This window comes from Panulirus ornatus, chromosome 6, assembly GCF_036320965.1.
Source record: "Panulirus ornatus isolate Po-2019 chromosome 6, ASM3632096v1, whole genome shotgun sequence".
Classification (NCBI taxonomy): Eukaryota; Metazoa; Arthropoda; class Malacostraca; order Decapoda; family Palinuridae; genus Panulirus; species Panulirus ornatus.
Window position 1 is genome coordinate 40406437 of NC_092229.1, and position 22060 is coordinate 40428496.

The 22060-nt window shown below is 43.5% G+C and overlaps 1 protein-coding gene across 1 annotated transcript in view; it reads left to right on the forward strand.

The window, feature by feature from the left end:
• LOC139749160 (uncharacterized) overlaps positions 1-22060 on the forward strand; it is a 346975-nt gene that overhangs the window by 235528 nt on the left and 89387 nt on the right. The window contains exon 5 of the mRNA XM_071662812.1: positions 14297-14403. Coding sequence (XP_071518913.1) covers positions 14297-14403 — 107 coding nt within the window. The remainder of the gene's footprint in view (positions 1-14296; positions 14404-22060) is intronic.

Below are 22060 nucleotides of genomic sequence, written 5' to 3' on the forward strand. Positions count from 1 at the left end.
TATATATATATATATATATATATATATATTTATTTATTCATTTTTTATTTATTTTGCTTTGTCGCTGTCTCCCGCGTTTGCGAGGTAGCGCAAGTAAACAGACGAAAGAAAATGGCCCAACCCACCCTCATACACATGCATATACATAAACGTCCACACACGCAAATATACCTACCTATACATCTCAATGTACACATATATATACACACACAGACACATACATATATACCCATGCACACAATTCACACTGTCTGCCTTTATTCATTCCCATCGCCACCTCTCCACACATGTAATACCATCCCCCTAGCGAGGTAGTGCTAGGAAAAGACAACAAAGGCCCCATTCGTTCACACTCAGTCTCTAGCTGTCATGCAATAATGCCCGAAACCACAGCTCCCTTTCCACATCCAAGCCCCACACAACTTTCCATGGTTTACCCCAGACGCTTCACATGCCCTGATTCAATCCACTGACAGCACGTCAACCCCGGTATACCACATCGATCCAATTCACTCTATTCCTTGCCCGCCTTTCACCCTCCTGCATGTTCAGGCCCCGATCACTCAAAATCTTTTTCACTCCATCTTTCCACCTCCAATTTGGTCTCCCACTTCTTCTCGTTCCCTCCACCTCCGACACATATATCCTCTTGGTCAATCTTTCCTCACTCATTCTCTCCATGTGCCCAAACCATTTCAAAACACCCTCTTCTGCTTTCTCAACCATGCTCTTATTATTTCCACACATCTCTCTTACCCTTACATTACTTACTCGATCAAACCACCTCACACCACACATTGTCCTCAAACATCTCATTTGCAGCACAGCTACCCTCCTGCGCACAACTCTATCCATAGCCCACGCCTCACAACCATACAACATTGTTGGAACCACTATTCCTTCAAACATACCCATTTTTGCTTTCCGAGATAATGTTCTCGACTTCCACACATTCTTCAAGGCTCCCAGGATTTTTGCCCCCTCCCCTACCCTATGATTCACTTCTGCTTCCATGGTTCCATCCACTGCCAGATCCACTCCCAGATATCTAAAACACTTCACTTCCTCCAGTTTTTCTCCATTCAAACTTACCTTCCAATTGACTTGACCCTCAACCCTACTGTACCTAATAACCTTGCTCTTATTCACATTTACTCTTAACTTTCTTCTTTCACACACTTTACCAAACTCAGTCACCAGCTTCTGCAGTTTCTCACATGAATCAGCCACCAGCGCTGTGTCATCAGCGAACAACAAATGACTCACTTCCCAAGCTCTCTCATCCACAACAGATTTCATACTTGCCCCTCTTTCCAAAACTCTTGCATTCACATCCCTAACAACCCCATCCATAAACAAATTAAACAACCATGGAGACATCACACACCCCTGCCGCAAACCTACATTCATTGAGAACCAATCACTTTCCTCTCTTCCTACACGTACACATGCCAAGTTTTTATCCTCGATAAAAACTTTTCACTGCTTCTAACCACTTGCCTCCCACACCATATATTCTTAATACCTTCCACAGAGCATTTCTATCAACTCTATCATATGCCTTCTCCAGATCCATAAGTGCTACATGCAAATCCATTTCCTTTTCTAAGTATTTCTCATATACATTCTTCAATGCAAACACCTGATCCACACATCCTCTACCACTAATGAAACCACACTGCTCTTCCCCAATCTGATGCTCTGTACATTCCTTCACCCTCTCAATCAATACCCTCCCATATAATTTACCAACAAACTTATACCTCTGTAATTTGAGCACTCACTCTTATCCCCTTTGCCTTTGTACAGTGGCACTATGCACGAATTCCGCCAATCCTCAGGCACCTCACCATGAATCATACATACATTAAATAACCTTACCAACCAGTCAACAATACAGTCACCCCCTTTTTTTAATAGATTCCACTGCAATACCATCCAAACCTCCTGCCTTGCCGGCTTTCATCTTCTGCAAAGCTTTTACTACCTCTTCTCTGTTCACCAAATCATTTTCCCTAACCCTCTCTCTTTGCAGACTACCTCGACCAAAACACCCTATATCTGCCACTCCATCTCCTTCTCACATCACCACTACTTGTTATCACCTCCCCATTAGCGCCCTTCACTGAAGTTGCCATTTGCTCCCTTGTCTTACGCACTTTATTTACCTCCTTCCAGAACATCTTTTTATTCTCCCTAAAATTTAATGATACTCTCTCACCCCAACTCTCATTTGCCCTCTTTTTCACCTCTTGCACCTTTCTCTTGACCTCCTGTCTCTTTCTTTTATACATCTCCCACTCATTTGCATTTTTTCCCAGCAAAAATCGTCCAATTGCCTCTTTCTTCTCTTTCACTAATAATCTTACTTCTTCACCCCACCACTCACTACCCTTTGTAATCAACCCACCTCCCACGCTTCTCATGCCACAATCATCTTTTGCGCACTCCATCACTGATTCCCTAAAAACATCCCATTCCTCCCCCACTTCCCTTACATCCATTGTTCTCACCTTTCTCCATTCTGTACTCAGTCTCTCCTGGTACTTCCTCACACATGTCTCCTTCCCAAGCTCACTTACTCTCACCACTCTCTTCACCCCAACATTCTCTCTTCTTTTCTGGAAACCTCTACAAATCTTCACCTTCGCCTCCACAAGATAATGATCAGACATCCCTCCAGTTGCACCTCTCAGCACATTAACATCCAAAATGGAGTCTCTCTTTCGCACTCCTGTCAATTAACACGTAATTCAATAACGATCTCTAGCCATCTCTCCTACTTACATACGTATACTTATGTATATCTCGCTTTTTAAACCAGATATTCCCAATCACCAGTCCTTTTTCAGCACATAAATCTACAAGCTCTTCACCATTTCCATTTACAACACTGAACACCCCATGTATACCAATTATTCCCTCAACTGCCACATTACTCACCTTTGCATTCAAACCACCCATCACTATAACCCGGTCTAGTGCATCAAAACCACTAACACACTCATTCAGCTGCTCCCAAAACACTTGCCTCTCGTAGATTGAGATTGGGGTGCCTAAATGTGTGTGGATGTAACCAAGATGTGAAAAAAGGAGAGATAGGTAGTATGTTTGAGGAAAGGAACCTGGATGTTTTGGCTCTGAGTGAAACGAAGCTCAAGGGTAAAGGGGAAGAGTGCTTTGGGAATGTCTGGGGAGTAAAGTCAGGGGTTAGTGAGAGGACAAGAGCAAGGGAAGGAGTAGCAATACTCCTGAAACAGGAGTTGTGGGAGTATGTGATAGAATGTAAGAAAGTAAATTCTCGATTAATATGGGTAAAACTGAAAGTTGATGGAGAGAAGTGGGTGATTATTGGTGCATATGCACCTGGGCATGAAAAGAAAGATCATGAGAGGCAAGTGTTTTGGGAGCAGCTGAATGAGTGTGTTAGTGGTTTTGATGCACTAGACCGGGTTATAGTGATGGGTGGTTTGAATGCAAAGGTGAGTAATGTGGCAGTTGAGGGAATAATTGGTATACATGGGGTGTTCAGTGTTGTAAATGGAAATGGTGAAGAGCTTGTAGATTTATGTGCTGAAAAAGGACTGGTGATTGGGAATATCTGGGTTAAAAAGCGAGATATACATAAGTATACGTATGTAAGTAGGAGAGATGGCTAGAGATCGTTATTGAATTACGTGTTAATTGACAGGAGTGCGAAAGAGAGACTCCATTTTGGATGTTAATGTGCTGAGAGGTGCAACTGGAGGGATGTCTGATCATTATCTTGTGGAGGCTAAGGTGAAGATTTGTATGGGTTTTCAGAAAAGAAGAGTAAATGTTGGGGTGTAGAGGGTGGTGAGAGTAAGTGAGCTTGGGAAGGAGACCTGTGTGAGGAAGTACCAGGAGAGACTGAGAACAGAATGGAAAAAGGTGAGAACAATGGAAGTAAGGGGAGTGGGGGAGGAATGGGATGTATTTAGGGAATCAGTGATGGATTGCGCAAAAGATGCTTGTGGCATGAGAAGAGTAGGAGGTGGGTTGATTAGAAAGGGTAGTGAGTGGTGGGATGAAGAAGCAAGAGTATTAGTGAAAGAGAAGAGAGAGGCATTTGGACGATTTTTGCAGGGAAAAAATGCAATTGAGTGGGAGATGTATAAAAGAAAGAGACAGGAGGTCAAGAGAAAGGTGCAAGAGGTGAAAAAGAGGGCAAATGAGAGTTGGGGTGAGAGAGTATCATTAAATTTTAGGGAGAATAAAAAGATGTTCTGGAAGGAGGTAATAAAGTGCGTAAGACAAGGGAGCAAATGGGAACTTCAATGAAGGGCGCAAATGGGGAGGTGATAACAAGTAGTGGTGATGTGAGAAGGAGATGGAGTGATTATTTTGAAGGTTTGTTGAATGTGTTTGATAATTGAGTGGCAGATATAGGGTGTTTTGGTCGAGGTGGTGTGCAAAGTGAGAGGGTTAGGGAAAATGATTTGGTAAACAGAGAAGAGGTAGTGAAAGCTTTGCGGAAGATGAAAGCCGGCAAGGCAGCAGGTTTGGATGGTATTGCAGTGGAATTTATTAAAAAAGGGGGTGACTGTATTGTTGACTGGTTGGTAAGGTTATTTAATGTATGTATGACTCATGGTGAGGTGCCTGAGGATTGGCGGAATGCGTGCATAGTGCCATTGTACAAAGGCAAAGGGGATAAGAGTGAGTGCTCAAATTACAGAGGTATAAGTTTGTTGAGTATTCCTGGTAAATTATATGGGAGGGTATTGATTGAGAGGGTGAAGGCATGTACAGAGCATCAGATTGGGGAAGAGCAGTGTGGTTTCAGAAGTGGTAGAGGATGTGTGGATCAGGTGTTTGCTTTGAAGAATGTATGTGAGAAATACTTAGAAAAGCAAATGGATTTGTATGTAGCATTTATGGATCTGGAGAAGGCATATGATAGAGTTGAGAGAGATGCTCTGTGGAAGGTATTAAGAATATATGGTGTGGGAGGAAAGTTGTTAGAAGCAGTGAAAAGTTTTTATCGAGGATGTAAGGCATGTGTACGTGTAGGAAGAGAGGAAAGTGATTGGTTCTCAGTGAATGTAGGTTTGCGGCAGGGGTGTGTGATGTCTCCATGGTTGTTTAATTTGTTTATGGATGGGGTTGTTAGGGAGGTAAATGCAAGAGTTTTGGAAAGAGGGGCAAGTATGAAGTCTGTTGGGGATGAGAGAGCTTGGGAAGTGAGTCAGTTGTTGTTCGCTGATGATACAGCGCTGGTGGCTGATTCATGTGAGAAACTGCAGAAGCTGGTGACTGAGTTTGGTAAAGTGTGTGAAAGAAGAAAGTTAAGAGTAAATGTGAATAAGAGCAAGGTTATTAGGTACAGTAGGGTTGAGGGTCAAGTCAATTGGGAGGTGAGTTTGAATGGAGAAAAACTGGAGGAAGTGAAGTGTTTTAGATATCTGGGAGTGGATCTGGCAGCGGATGGAACCATGGAAGCGGAAGTGGATCATAGGGTGGGGGAGGGGGCGAAAATTCTGGGGGCCTTGAAGAATGTGTGGAAGTCGAGAACATTATCTCGGAAAGCAAAAATGGGTATGTTTGAAGGAATAGTGGTTCCAACAATGTTGTATGGTTGCGAGGCGTGGGCTATGGATAGAGTTGTGCGCAGGAGGATGGATGTGCTGGAAATGAGATGTTTGAGGACAATGTGTGGTGTGAGGTGGTTTGATCGAGTGAGTAACGTAAGGGTAAGAGAGATGTGTGGAAATAAAAAGAGCGTGGTTGAGAGAGCAGAAGAGGGTGTTTTGAAGTGGTTTGGGCACATGGAGAGAATGAGTGAGGAAAGATTGACCAAGAGGATATATGTGTCGGAGGTGGAGGGAACGAGGAGAAGAGGGAGACCACATTGGAGGTGGAAAGATGGAGTGAAAAAGATTTTGTGTGATCGGGGCCTGAACATGCAGGAGGGTGAAAGGAGGGCAAGGAATAGAGTGAATTGGAGCGATGTGGTATACCGGGGTTGACGTGCTGTCAGTGGATTGAATCAAGGCATGTGAAGCGTCTGGGGTAAACCATGGAAAGCTGTGTAGGTATGTATATTTGCGTGTGTGGACGTATGTATATACATGTGTATGGGGGGGGTTGGGCCATTTCTTTCGTCTGTTTCCTTGCGCTACCTCGCAAACGCGGGAGACAGCGACAAAGTATAATAAAAAAAAGAAATAAAAATATATTTATATATATATATATATATATATATATATATATATATATATATATATATATATATATATATATATATATATATCTTTCTTCTTTTTTTCAAACTATTTGCCATTTCCCACATTAGTGAGGTAGCGTTAAGAACAGAGGACTGGGCCTTTGAGGGAATACCCTCACCTGGCCCAATTCTCTGTTCCTTCTTTTGGAAAATTAAAAAAAAAACGAGAGGGGAGGATTTCCAGCCCCCCGCTCCCTCCCCTTTTAGTCGCCTTCTACGACACGCAGGGAATACGTGGGAAGTATTCTTTCTCCCCTATCCCCAGGGAATATATATATATATATATATATATATATATATATATATATATATCCCTGGGGATAGGGGAGAAAGAATACTTCCCACGTATTCCCTGCGTGTCGTAGAAGGCGACTAAAAGGGAAGGGAGTGGGGGGCTGGAAATCCTCCCCTCTCGTTTTTTTTTTTTTTCCAAAAGAAGGAACAGAGAAGAGGGCCAGGTGAGGATATTCCCTCAAAGGCCCAGTCCTCTGTTCTTAACGCTACCTCGCTATCGCGGGAAATAGCGAATAGTATGAAGAAAAAAAAAAATATATATATATATATATATATATATATATATATATATAAATATTATCCCTGGGGATAGGGTATTAAGAATACTTCCCATGTATTCCCTGCGTGTCGTAGAAGGCGATTAAAAGGGGAGGGAGCGGGGGGCTGGAAATCCTCCCCTCTCGTTTTTTTTTAATTTTCCAAAAGAAGGAACAGAGGGGGCCAGGTGAGGATACTCCGAAAAAGGCCCAGTCCTCTGTTCTTAACGCTACCTCACTAATGCGGGAAATGGCGAATAGTTTGAAAAAAAAAAATATATAAATATGTGTGTATATGTGTGTATATGTGTGTATGTGTGTGTGTATGTATATATATATTATTCCTGCGGATAGGTGTGAAAGAATACTTCCCACGCATTCCTCATGTGTCGTAGAAAGCGACTAGCGGGGGGCCAGAAATCCTCCCCTTCTTGTATTTTTAACTTTCTAAAAAATGGGAAACAGAAGGAGTCACGCGGGAAGTGCTCATCCTCCTCGTAGACTCAGGTTGGGGTGTCTAAATGTGTGTAGATGTAACCAAGATGTGAAAAAAGGAGAGATAGGTAGTATGTTTGAGGAAAGGAACCTGGATGTTTTGGCTCTGAGTGAAACGAAGCTCAAGGGTAAAGGGGAAGAGTGCTTTGGGAATGTCTGGGGAGTAAAGTCAGGGGTTAGTGAGAGGACAAGAGCAAGGGAAGGAGTAGCACTACTCCTGAAACAGGAGTTGTGGAAGTATGTGATAGAATGTAAGTAAGTAAATTCACGATTAATATGGGTAAAACTGAAAGTTGATGGAGAGAGATGGGTGATTATTGGTGCATATGCACCTGGGCATGAGAAGAAAGATCATGAGAGGCAAGTGTTTTGGGAGCAGCTGAATGAGTGTGTTAGTGGTTTTGATACACGCGACCGGGCTATAGTGAGTGGTGATTTGAATGCAAAGGTGAGTAAATTGGCAGTTGAGGGAATAATTGGTATACATGGGATGTTCAGTGTTGTAAATGGAAATGGTGAAGAGCTTGTAGATTTATGTGCTGAAAAAGGACTGATGATTGGGAATACCTGGTTTAAAAAGCGAGATATACATAAGTATACGTATGTAAGTAGGAGAGATGGCCAGAGAGCGTTATTGGATTACGTGTTAATTGACAGGCGCGCGAAAGAGAGACTTTTGGATATAAATGTGCTGAGAGGTGCAACTGTAGTGATGTCTGATCATTACCTTGTGGAGGCTAAGGTGAAGATTTATATGGGTTATCAGAAAAGAAGAGTGAATGTTGGGGTGAAGAGGGTGGTGAGAGTAAGTTAGCTTGGGAAGGAGACTTGTGTGAGGAAGTACCAGGAGAGACTGATTACAGAATGGAAAAAGGTGAGAACAATGGAGGTAAGGGGAGTGGGGGAGGAATAGGATGTATTTAGGGAATCAGTGATGGATTGCGCAAAAGATGCTTGTGGCATGAGAAGAGTGGGAGGTGGGTTGATTAGAAAGGGTAGTGAGTGGTGGGATGAAGAAGTAAGATTATTAGTGAAGGAGAAGACTGAGGCATTTGGACGAGTTTTGCAGGGAAAAAATGCAATTGAGTGGGAGATGTATAAAAGAAAGAGACAGGAGGTCAAGAGAAAGGTGCAAGAGGTGAAAAAGAGGGCAAATGAGAGTTGGGGTGAGAGAATATCATTAAATTTTAGGGAGAATAAAAAGATGTTCTGGAAGGAGGTAATAAAGTGCGTAAGACAAGGGAGCAAATGGGAACTTCAGTGAAGGGCGCAAATGGGGAGGTGATACCAAGTAGTGTTGAATGTGTTTGATGATAGAGTGGCAGATATAGGGTGTCTTGGTCGAGGTGGTGTGCAAAGTGAGAGGGTTGGGGAAAATGATTTGGTAAACAGAGAAGAGGTAGTAAAAGCTTTGCAGAAGATGAAAGCCGGCAAGGCAGCAGGTTTGGATGGTATTGCAGTGGAATTTATTAAAAAAGGGGGTGACTGTATTGTTGACTGGTTGGTAAGGTTATTTAATGTATGTATGACTCATGATGAGGTGCCTGAGGATTGGCAGAATGCATGCGTAGTGCCATTGTACAAAGGCAAAGGGGATAAGAGTGAGTGCTCAAATTACAGAGGTATAAGTTTGTTGAGTATTCCTGGTAAATTATATGGGAGGGTATTGATTGAGAGGGTGAAGGCATGTACAGAGCATCAGATTGGGGAAGAGCAGTGGGGTTTCAGAAGTGGTAGAGGATGTGTGGATCAGGTGTTTGCTTTGAAGAATGTATGTGAGAAATACTTAGAAAAGCAAATGGATTTGTATGTAGCATTTATGGATCTGGAGAAGGCATATGATAGAGTTGATAGAGATGCTCTGTGGAGGGTACTAAGAATATATGGTGTGGGAGGCAAGTTGTTAGAAGCAGTGAAAAGTTTTTATCGAGGATGTAAGGCATGTGTACGTGTAGGAAGAGAGGAAAGTGATTGGTTCTCAGTGAATATAGGTTTGTGGCAGGGGTGTGTGATGTCTCCATGGTTGTTTAATTTGTTTATGGATGGGGTTGTTAGGGAGGTGAATGCAAGAGTTTTGGAAAGAGGGGCAAGTATGAGGTCTGTTGGGGATGAGAGAGCTTTGGAAGTGAGTCAGTTGTTGTTCGCTGATGATACAGTGTTGGTGGCTGATTCATGTGAGAAACTGCAGAAGCTGGTGACTGAGTTTGGTAAAGTGTGTGAAAGAAGAAAGTTAAGAGTAAATGTAAATAAGAGCAAGGTTATTTGGTACAGTAGGGTTGAGGGTCAAGTCAATTGGGAGGTAAGTTTGAATGGAGAAAAACTGGAGGAAGTAAAGTGTTTTAGATATCTGGGAGTGGATCTGGCAGCAGATGGAACCATGGAAGTGGAAGTGAATCATAGGGTGGGGGAGGGGGCGAAAATCCTGGGAGCCTTGAAGAATGTGTGGAAGTCGAGAACTTTATCTCGGAAAGCAAAAATGGGTATGTTTGAAGGAATAGTGGTTCCAACAATGTTGTATGGTTGCGAGGTGTGGGCTATGGATAGAGTTGTGCGCAGGAGGGTGGATGTGCTGGAAATGAGATGTTTGAGGACAATGTGTGGTGTGAGGTGGTTTTATAGAGTAAGTAATGTAAGGGTAAGAGAGATGTGTGGAAATAAAAAGAGCGTGGTTGAGAGAGCAGAAGAGGGTGTTTTGAAATGGTTTGGGCACATGGAGAGAATGAGTGAATAAAGATTGACCAAGAGGATATATGTGTCAGAGGTGGAGGGAACGAGGAGAAGTGGGAGACCAAATTGGAGGTGGAAAGATGGAGTGAAAAAGATTTTGAGTGATAGGGGCCTGAACATTCAGGAGGGTGAAAGGCGGTCAAGGAATAGAGTGAATTGGATCGATGTGGTATACCGGGGTCGACGTGCTATCAGTGGAGTGAATCAGGGCATGTGAAGCGTCTGGAGTAAACCATGGAAAGTGCTGTGGGGCCTGAATGTGGAAAGGGAGCTGTGGTTTCAGGCATTATTGCATGACAGCTAGAGACTCAGGGTGAACGAATGGGGCCTTTGTTGTCTTTTCCTAGCGCTACCTCGCACACATGAGGGGGGAGGGGGATGTTATTCCATGTGTGGCGAGGTGGCGATGGGAATGAATAAAGGCAGACAGTGTGAATTGTGTGTACGTGTATATATGTATGTGTCTGTGTGTGTATATATATGTGTACATTGAGATGTATGGGTATGTATATTTGCGTGTGTGGATGTGCATGTATATACATGTGTATGGGGATGGGTTGGGCCATTTCTTTCGTCTGTTTCCTTGCTCTACCTCGCAAATGCGGGAGACAGCGACAAAGCAAAATAAATAAATAAATAAATATATGGGAAAATGTGTATATATGTGTATGTAAGTGAATGTTTCTTGATGCTACCTCTAACAAGGGAAATGGCAATCAAGTTTGATGATAACAATAGTAATGATAATGATGATAATGATGATAATAATAATGATGATAATAATTTATCCCTGAGGATAGGGGAGAAAGAATACTTCTCACGTATTCCCTGTATGTCGTAGAAGGCGACTGCAAGGGAAGGGATCAGGGCACTCAAAATCCTCCTCTCTTGTTTTTGATTTTCCAAAAGGTGGAGAGAAGGGGGCCAAGTGCAGATATTACCTCTAAGGCTCAGTCTTCTGTTCTTAATGTCACCTCGCTAATGCGGGAAATGGTGAATATGTATGAAAAAATTAAAAAGAAAATGATAATAGTAATGGTAATAATAATAATGATAATTATAATGATATGTATTTATTTATTTATTTTGCTTTGTCACTGTCTCCCGCGTTAGCGAGGTAGCGCAAGGAAACAGACGAAAGAATGGCCCACCCCACCCACATACACATGTATATACATACACATCCACACACGCAAATATACATACCTATACATCTCAACGTATACACACACAGACATATACATATATACACATGTACATAATTCATACTGCCTGCCTTTATTCATTCCCATCACCACCCCGCCACACATGAAATAACAACCCCCTCCCCCCTCATGTGCGTGAGGTAGCGCTGGGAAAAGACAACAAAGGCCACATTCGTTCACACTCAGTCTCTAGTTGTCACGTAATAATGCTAATAATAATAATAGTAATAATATGATAATGATTAATAATTATAATGATAATAATAGTAATGATAATGATTATAATAATGATTGATAGGCATGTGAAAGAGAGACTTTTGGATGTTAATGTGCTGAGAGGTGCAGCTGGAGGGATGTCTGATCATTATCTTGTGGAGGCGAAGGTGAAGATTTGTAGAGGGATTTCAGAAAAGAAGAGAGAATGTTGGGGTGAAGAGAGTGGTGAGAGTAAGTGAGGTTGGGAAGGACACTTGTGTGAGGAAGTACCAGGAGAGACTGAGTACAGAATGGAAAAAGGTGAGAACAAAGGACGTAAGGGGAGTGAGGGAGGAATGGGATGTATTTAGAGAAGCAGTGGTGGCCTGTGCAAAAGATGCTTGTAGCATGAGAAGCATGGGAGGTGGGCAGATTAGAAAGGGTAGTGAGTGATGGGATGAAGAAGTAAGATTTTTAGTGTAAGAGAAGAGAGAGGCATTTGGACGATTTTTGCTTGGAAATAATGCAAGTGAGTGGGAGATGTATAAAAGAAAGAGGCAGGAGGTCAAGAGAAAGGTGCAAGAAGCAAAAAAGAGGGCAAATGAGTATTGGGGTGAGAGAGTATCATTAAATTTTAAGGAGAATAAAAAGATGTTTTGGACGGAGGTAAATAAAGTGCATAAGACAAGGGAACAAATGGGAACATCAGTGAAGGGGGCTAATGGGGAGGTGATAACAAGTAATAGTGATGTGAGAAGGAGATGGAATAAGTATTTTGAAGGTTTATTGAATGTGTTTGATGATAGAGTGGCAGATATAGGGTGTTTTGGTTGAGGTGGTGTGCAAAGTGAGAGGGTTAGGGAGAATGATTTGGTAAACAGAGAAGAGGTAGTAAATGCTTTGCAGAAGATGAAAGCCAGCAAGGCAGCGGGTTTGGATAGTATTGCAGTGGAATTTATTAAAAAAAGAGGGTGGCTGTACTGTTGACTGGTTGGTAAGGTTATTTGATGTATGTATGACTCATGGTGAGGTGCTTGAGGACTGGCAGAATGCTTGCATAGTGCCATTGTAAAGGCAAAGGGGACAAAAGTGAGTGCTCAGATTACAGACGTATAAGTTTGTTGAGTATTCCTGGTGAATTATATGGGAGGGTATTGATTGAGAGGGTGAAGGCATGTACAGAGCATCAGATTGGGGAAGAGCAGTGTGGTTTCAGAAGTGGTAGAGGATGTGTGGATCAGGTGTTTGCTTTGAAAAATGTATGTGAGAAATACTTAGAAAAGCAAATGGATTTGTATGTAGCATTTATGGATCTGGAGAAGGCATATGATAGAGTTGATAGAGATGCTCTGTGGAAGGTATTAAGAATATATGGTGTGGGAGGTAAGTTGTTAGAAGCAGAGAAAAGTTTTTATCGAGGGTGTGAGACGTGTGCATGTAGGAAGAGAGGAAAGTGATTGGTTCTCAATGAATGTCAGTTTGCGGCAGGGGTGCATGATGTCTCCATGGTTGATTGATTTGTTTATGGATGGGGTTTGTTAGGGAGGTGAATGCAAGAGTTTTGGAAAGAGGGGCAAGTATGGAGTCTATTGTAGATGAGAGAGCTTGGGAAGTGAATCAGTTGTTGTTCGCTGATGATACAGCGCTGGTGCCTGATTCATGTGAGAAACTGCAGAAGCTGGTGACTGAGTTTGGTAAAGTGTGTGAAAGAAGAAAGCTGAGAGTAAATGTGAATAAGAGCAAGGTTATTAGGTACAGTAGGGCTGAGGAACAAGTCAATTGGGAGGTAAGTTTGAATGGAGAAAAACTGGAGGAAGTAAAGTGTTTTAGATATCTGGGAGTGGATTTGGCAGCAGATGGAACCATGGAAGCAGAAGTGAATCATGGCGGGGGGAGTTCTGGGAGCGTTGAAAACTGTGTGGAAGTCGAGAACGTTATCTTGGAAAGCAAAAATGGGTATGTTTGAAGGAATAGTGGTTCCAACAATGTTATATGGTTGGGAGGCATGGGCTATAGATAGAGTTGTGCGGAGGAGGATGGATGTACTGCAAATGAGATGTTTGAGGACAATATGTGGTGTGAGGTGGTTTGATCGAGTAAGTAATTAAAGGGTAAGAGAGATGTGTGGTAATAAAAAGAGTGTGGTTGAGAGAGCAGAAGAGGGTGTTTTGAAATGGTTTGGTCACATGGAGATAATGTGTGAGGAAAGATTGACAAAGAGGATATATGTGTCAGAGGTGGAGGGAACAAGGAGAAGTGGGAGACCAAATTGGAGGTGGAAAGATGGAGTGAAAAAGATTTTGAGTAATCGGGGCCTGAACATGCAGGAGGGTGAAAGGCGTGCAAGGAATAGAGTGAATTGGAACGATGTTGTATACCGGGGTCGATGTGCTGTCAATGGATTGAACCAGGGCATGTGAAGCGTCTGGGATAAACCATGGAAAGTTTTGTGGGACCTGGATATGGAAAGAGAGCTGTGGTTTCAGTGCATTATACATGACAGGTAGAGACTGAGTGTGAATGAATGTGGCCTTTGTTGTCTTTTCCTAGCACTACCTCGTGCACATGTGGGGGGAGGGGGTTGTCATTTCATGTGTGGCGGGGTGGCGATGGGAATGAATAAAGGCAGACAGTATGAATTATGTACATGTGTATATATGTATTTGTCTGTGTGTGTATATATATTCATACATTGAGATGTATAGGTATGTATATGTGCTGTGTGTGGATGTGCTTGTATATACATGTGTATGTGAGTGGGTTGGGCCATTCTTTCGTCTGTTTCCTTGTGCTACCTCGCTAACTCGGGAGACAGTGACAACGTATAATAAACAGATATAGATAATAATAATGATAATAATAATATTTCCTTTCAGAAAGGGATGATTTAATTCTTGAAGACCGTAGTCGATTTGTGACTTCAGCCTTGTTTTTAGGAGAGGTATACCATCATGTTAAGACAGAAAAAAAGTCTCCATTTCATGTAAGTAAACGGTCTTGCTAGTTTAGTGATTATCCTAATTATACTGTGTGATAAGTATTTAAATTGTCATGCTGTCTATACTCTTCCTTGATGAATGTGAATGCTCCAAAACTGACACTTGAAGACACCATTTTTGCATAGTGTGTTTTTGATACAAGTATCTCTTCATCCTGAATGTCCTCCATTGCTCTTCTGAATGCTTGCATGTCCCCTTCCAAAGGCACATTCATCAATAAACTCTTGACATCAAAACTTGCTAACTTTGTATTTTCAGAATTAATGCTTTTCATTCTTGCTATTACATCCATCAGATTATTCATATGTACTCCACTGATGATCCTAATGCATGAGACAGTGGCCTGCCCAGTCTGTGTAGTGCACTCCTCGTACCTGCATAATGTTATGGACCTCATTGGTTTACAGTAATACCCCAGTTAGTGCTACCTCATAGAATGCTGTTTTGTCATAGTTCTCTTGCATCTAGTTTTGCCAGAAAGTGATTACAAAGATCTGCAAAAAAAGAGTAGAAAATCTTTGAGCTTGAAGACTCATAACTTGCTGAAAGCAGCTCTCCTCGTAAAGTATACGCCTACTCTCACATCTTGTTAGTGGCAATCACTGTCCTCTGTTAGTTCAGTACAAACTTTGCTGCACTTACACTTTGGACATAGTTTTGCTGACTCACCAGTTTTTCCATATTATTTTGAATATATACTATAACCATCATGTCTGGAAAATGGCCAGTAAGTTGTATTGTTGCTAATGCATCTAAAGTGACTAGGAAAAGTCTTTTCCTTGGGTATAGAATTGCAAGTGTTACGGCAGTTGGAAGCTGGCATGCGTCAGGTCCATTGGTAATGCTTTCAAATTGGCTGTTACTGGTTGTAACCAATATTAAGAATGCAGTCAAGATAAAAGTTCCTGCAAATTAGACCATAAAGTTTACATAAAGAAAGATGACTCATTTATGGAGTGGTTTATTAGACAAAATGTGAGATAGGCTTAGCATAAGGGGAGTTGGCCAGATGCATCATATTATGCAATTAAGCCAAGATTTGTTATGGCAGGGAATACAGAGGCAATGAACTGTGGAGTGGTAGAGTGAATGTAATACCTTGAGGTGGTTTGCACATGTGGAAAAAAGTGGAAAATGGGGAGTTTACAAGAAAAGTGTGTGATAGTCCAATCAAAAGGGTTGATGTGAGAGGAAGACCACCTGTGACATGAGGAAATAATAGAGTGCAAGAGTACCAGAGGGAGGGGTATGGTGGTAGAATGCATGGAATGGTATATGAGATGGGAGCATGTAAGAGCGGGGATAAGGGAAGACTCTTTTGCCTTGGCCACCCATTTGTTGAGAGTTCCCAGAAGAGACAGGCATCAGAGACATAGATTTATAGATAGAAACCAACTCATCATCATGGAAAAAGAAACAAGGAGCATCTTCAGGCACATGGAGGAAGAAGGAGATGGTTTGGAAACATCTGTTTGATTGTTTCAAACAGATTGGTAATTTGCACAGAACAGTATCCAAATTTTTAGTGAAGCCTTGAGGGGAAGCACTGGCCCCTAGTAATTTCCAGCTATCCTGAAAGCTATCGTTAAGTGTGGTGTCTATCCTATACCCCAACTTTGAGTGTGACATATATCTTATACCCCATTGTTGATGAAACTGGCCTTCTCTGGAAAAGAATGTCATATCACACCTACGTATGTTGAGAAGAGAAGCACGCTTGCGGGTTCAAGGTTGCAAAATACTGTTTAACATTGCTGCTGGGGTTAGTGCTTCAGGAGACTTTGAGCTGGTCTGATACTCATCTGCCATTCTCAACCACAAACTATAAAGGGATTTTCAAAAGAGCATCTGCCTGTGATCTGCAAATCAAATAAGAAGACCTGGATGTCAGTTGATATTTTCAACTGTTGTATATGTCACATTCATGCCCAGCATTGAAACACTATAGGGAAAGAGAAAACTTTGAACCCAGAGCATTGTTGGTACTCAATAATGCCTTAGGCCACTCTGAGAATCTAAACACCCTTCGGACCTGCATACCTGTAAAAGTGGTTTGCTTTCCACTGAATACAACTTCCATGATCCAGCTAGTGGATCAGGAGGTCATATTAATTTCAAGGCCACTACCTTCATTGCACTGTCAAACAACTTGTAAAGAAAACAGGTGAAGATAAACAGTCTGTCGAAGAGTTTGGAAAAACTATCAAATCATGAAGGCCATAGATAATAATGGAGCACCCTAGGATGAAGTATCCAACAATTCCACGAGCAGAGTTTAGAAGTTATGGCTTGAAGCAAGTTAAAACTTCCTGGGGTCTGATGCAATACCAGCAATCATGACTGACATTATCAAGGTGCCAAGTGAAGTGGAATTGGGTGATGCTGATGTGGATAATGTGGAAGAGTTACAGCAGGTCTCATGATGACTGTCTTACTAATAATGAACATCGGGAATTGGCATGGCAAAGCATCCACTGAGGCTGAAGATTCTAATACAGAAGAGCCACAGACACCACCAGAGAAAAACCTCACCACAGCATTCTTTGGTGACAGCATCACCAAGATCACAGAGATCATGGACTGGTTTGCTGAGAATGACCCAGATTGGGAGCACAGCAGCAATGCAGAAAGAGGTGTTCTCGACTGATTTGCCAGGGAGCATTGTTTCATTGAGAGAAAACTCAAGAAAAGGTAGTCAGCCCTCGATGCATTTTTTAAGAAGCAGCTGAAATGCAAGGAGGAGCCATAGCTTTGACCCTCATCCCAAGAGAAACCTCTCATGCCTTACATCATCTCCCTCTGCTGTTGTGATGTGTTGCTTTTTTGGTGGTTTGTTAGTGAGTACCCATAACTACTGTTGACTGCTGAATATGTCTTAGTGAGTCAGCACTTCAGTAGTTGTTACGTTGCACTCCTCTAACCCAGGTAGTTGTCTTTTCTTTCTGCTCCATATATGTGGACTACTGGCATTCTGTCCACAAACATACAATCTCTTCTTGTTATCTTGTCATACATAACACTTGACAACACTTTAGCCACACAGCTCGTGCAGTGTAACTAGATTTTCCTGCGGTGAGCATGTGTTAGCCCAGCCTTTTCGTAAAATGTTAGGAGCAATAGATAGAAGCAGTAGGTAGGAACACTTAGGCAGGAGCATTACATGGAAACATTAGGTAGTAGTAGTAGTCGTAGTAGTAGATAGGAACATTAGGCGGGAGCATTAGGTAGAAATATTGTGGGTCCACCTTTGCCAGCTTTCGGGGCTGTAGAGTCCATGAGAGGCAGGCACATGCCAACTCCTTTCACCAGGAGCTGGCAACAAGGCACGTCTTGTCTAAGGCAAGATGGTCAGATAAGGAGATAAGAGCTCCTCGCAAGGGCAGAGGCGATGATGGCAGCTGGTCCCTCACTCGTTGCCAGACAGGGCCTGAACCAGCGGTTACAGGCCATTGTTCCATGCCGGACAGTCGAGGCAATCAAGGGCCTCAGACGGAAGGCATCGTATAAGACCTGCATTCAGGAGTTGATCCTGAACGTCAACCCTCACCACGAGAATGATGAGGGAGAGGTGGCGTATAGTGTGTCAGGTGTGAGACGTGTCCCAGCGACCACTAGAGGCAACATGTGGAGTGGCACCCTGGACGAGGCACCGCACGAGGAAAGGTTTGTGCATACCAACTCCGTTTGGGGAGGCTTCACCGGTACGGGAAAGGGGGCTGTCTTCAATAGGGGAGGGCCTGCTGCTCCTGGTGGTGGTGGAGAGTACCCCACGGTTATATCTGTTTCCGACACTCCGCGGTATCCCCAACCCCAATCCGTTGCCTCTTTTGTTGTAGAGACTGTCTTACTTTGACACACTAGGGCCAGGCCCTGCAAATCCTGTGTGGGGCGAGGAAGCATTAAATGGTGCCCTCGGTCAATTGCGCCAAGGGGATTGCCCCTCCACCATCAGGGTAGTCATAGAACACGCCAAAAAGTTGGTAAGTTCCTGTAGCTCACCCTCAGACCACCAGGATCATAGTGAGGGCAGAGCAGGTCAAGCAGGTGTGGGCAATGATCGCTGGACAGACAGGGCTCCTGTGCACGGGAATTGTCTGCACAGGGGACAATACAAGAAAGTATAGCAGCTGTATCACAAGGATAAGTCGCTGGCTGCTGGATAAGTCCTCAAGGGCAAGTTGGAGGTACCACTATCTATGGTTGGACCGGAAACCCTCTACCGCTTTTGGGGAACCCTCTTTTCGCGACCATCCGAACCAGACAGACATGCTATTACCAATTGCGACCAAATATGCAAAGCACTAGCTGAGGTTCTAACCATGGGCAAGGTAGCACACCACCTCAAAGCCACCAAAACATCAGCCCCCAGTCCCAATGGAATGCAGACAAGGCTCCTGAAGTCTATTCCTCTGCGGGTGCTCTGCAAGATGTTTGATCTGTGGATTGCCACCTCTACACTGCCTAAACCACTCAAGGCGAATAGGACAGTACTGATACCTAAGGTACCAAATCCAATACAGCCTAAGGACAACAGACCGATTACCATCTCGTGTGCTGTAGTCCAACTGCTACATTAAATCCTTATCAGCTGCATCTCGAGCCTCGTTCAGATCGATGGAGCTCAAAAGGCATTCGTCCCTGTTGACGGATGCCTTGAGAACCTCACAATCTTGGACGCGATCATTGGTTGTGTGCGGGCACAGTCCCATGCTGTGCACCTGGCATTCCTCAACATGGCCAAAGCATTCGATAGTGTTAATCATAGCACTGTCGAGCGGGCCATGTCATAGAAGAGCATTCCTGCTCCCGTCAGGTAATATATTATGTCGATGTATGACTAAGCCTTCACCCACATTGAAAGTAGCAGCAAGATGTAGGAAAAAATAAAAATGACTCTTGGGGTCAAACAGGGCGATCCCCTGCCACCCATTCTTTTTAACCCTGTGATCAACAAAGGATCGCAAGGGTTAAGGAATTGGATGTGGGGATCAGATTTGGCGACCATAAGGTACCAGTGCTTGCTTTCGCCAGTGACTTGGTTCTGGTGGCGCAGACAGCGGGCGGTCTGCAGAAAGCAATAGACATCAGGGCGGAGGCTTTTGTGGGGGTAGCTTTCAGGTGAACCCGTGGAAATGTCGGTCCCTCAGCATGGAGATCGATGGCAAGCACAAAACTTGGTGTCAACAAAAACAGGACGTTCCAAGTCTTGGGCAGCGCTATCGGCTCCATGGAAGCTGAGGACGATTATAAGTACCTCGATGTTCTTGTCAGGGCAGGGGGTGGGCAAAATTCTTGCAGTGCCCTGCAAGAAGAGGGGCTAGCCAACATCACCAGGGCCTCTCTAAAACCTCAGGAGAGGATTACAATCCTCATCGACCACTTCGTACCCAAGCTAATGCATTGCCTGGTGCTGAGGAGGTTTATATGATGCAGCTCATGCACATGGACAGGCAGAGGAGAGTGGGAGTTCACCGTTGGCTTCGCCTGCCCCATTAAGCGCCATGCGCTTACTTCCACACAGCAGCAGGGGATGGTAGTTCTTCAGGGTGCACAGGACTTAACCGGCAAAGACACCATGTGCATGACATCTGCCACACTGAATTGGCGAGGCGCATGGTGTTAAGATAGTGCGAGTGCTCTCAGAGGGTCAGGGTTTTCATACCGGGACCTAGAGGTGTGCCGCGTGAAAGCCATAACCTAGACCCATGCCCTTTACAGGATGTGGTCCAAGAGCACAGGTTAACAATCGGTTGCCTGCCTCACAGCATCTGGTGTCGACCCTCGGGCTGGCTTGGGTGCCCCCCCCCCCTCCTTGTGCGCTTGTGGGTGACGGTTGGCTGTTCTTCTCCCAAAGGCTCTCATGGTGGGTACCAGTTCCCCATGGCTGTTTGGCGTGGCGGGGGTGTAGGCGTCTTGGCAGGATGAGCCTGCTACTCCTGTCTGTCAGGCTGCACTAGATGGTGTGCAGTGCTTAGGGTTGGATTATAGCACAAGTTCAATTGGGTAAGTTAAGGTACCCAACCACTTTTCTTACTGCCCTTGTCTCATCTTGCCTCTACCTTTGCTTTCTGCAGTCTGACCTGTTGTCTTCCTCTTGTTGATCTACACACCTCTGACTAACAACCTCTTCTTTTACTGTCTAATTTTGTAAATACCCCCATACCTTTTAATTGGTTGTACACAGTAGTTAGCCTCAGCACTGGTACTAATAATTGGGAATGATTTAAAAGAAATAGTAGTAGTAGATAGGAACGTTTAGGCAGGAGCATTAGGTAGAAACTTTAGGTAGTAGTAGTAGGTAGGAACATTTGGCAATAGGTAGAAGTAGTCAGTGGGAACATTAGGTAGGAGCCTTTGCAAACACTGTGTTAGAGTTGCCCTCTGCCAGCGGCCTGTTAAGGGTGAGGCACTGAAGACTAAGAAGTGGCACTGGAGTTCACTGGCTATGGAGACACTGTTGATGTGGCTACCCCTTGAGGGAGTTCCAGTTAGGAACAGGCATCAGAGATACAGATAGATATATAGGTTATGCGTAGGTCTAATTGTTTGACATGAAATTGTGTGTGATTAACTGAAGCACAAATGCATGGTAGCAGATGTGGTGGTAGGTTGAAAGTCAGTTGTTGAGTTGCACTTGGCAACACACCTGATGCATGTTACCACTCCCTTAAACTCCATCCCTTTTATCACCCCCACCTATCTGCTTTATAACTCCAAATATTAAGTGCTGGGTAATGCAGTGTTGAAGGGTTACAACATTACTCATACTTGCACTCAGTTTTGTGAGTAGTTGTCAGCTGTCCAGTAGTGTCTTGCTGTGCTCTGTCCTATTGATATCAAAGTAACTGTTAAAGCATCACCTCATCAGCAGAGATGGATTAGCTTCAGCCAGAGCAGAACTATGCAATATCTACTGCCTCCCGCCTCGCACCTCCTCCCACCCATTACATTTCACCGACATGATGCTTCTACCTCAGTCATCACTATTCATCAAATGAATGTCATTCATGATTCAATATTGTACCTTGTTTATTTGTTAATTCATTATTTAGTAAGGATACATTGCTGTAATAGTCTGTTTTTAGTAATACCTTTAACCCTCATTTAGAAAACTGTATATATCTCATATGAAATTAATAATAACGTCAGCATTGGTATAAGGGAATCAGAAGAAGGAGTCAAGCGAGGAGTACTCATCCTCCCCGAAGGCTCAGACTTGGGTGTCTGAATGTGTGTGGATGTAACCAAGATGAGAAGAAAGGAGAGATGGGTAGTATGTTTGAGGAAAGAAACCTGGATGTTCTGGCTCTGAGTGAAATGAAGCTCAAGGGTAAAGGGATGAGTGGTTTGGGAAAGTCTTGGGAGTAAAGTCAGAGGTTGGTGAGAGGACAAGAGCTAAGGAAGGAGTAGCGCTACTCCTGAAGCAGGAGTTGTGGGAATGTGTGATAGAGCGTAAGAAAGTAAATTCTAGATTGTTGTGGGTAAAACTGAAAATGAATGGAGAGAGATGGGTGATTATTGGTGCTTATGCACCTGGTCATGAGAAGAAAGATAATAAGATGCAGGCTGAGTCAGTGTGTCAGCAGGTTTCTTGCATGAGACCGGGTTTTAGTGATGGGTGATTTAAGTGCAAAGGTGAGT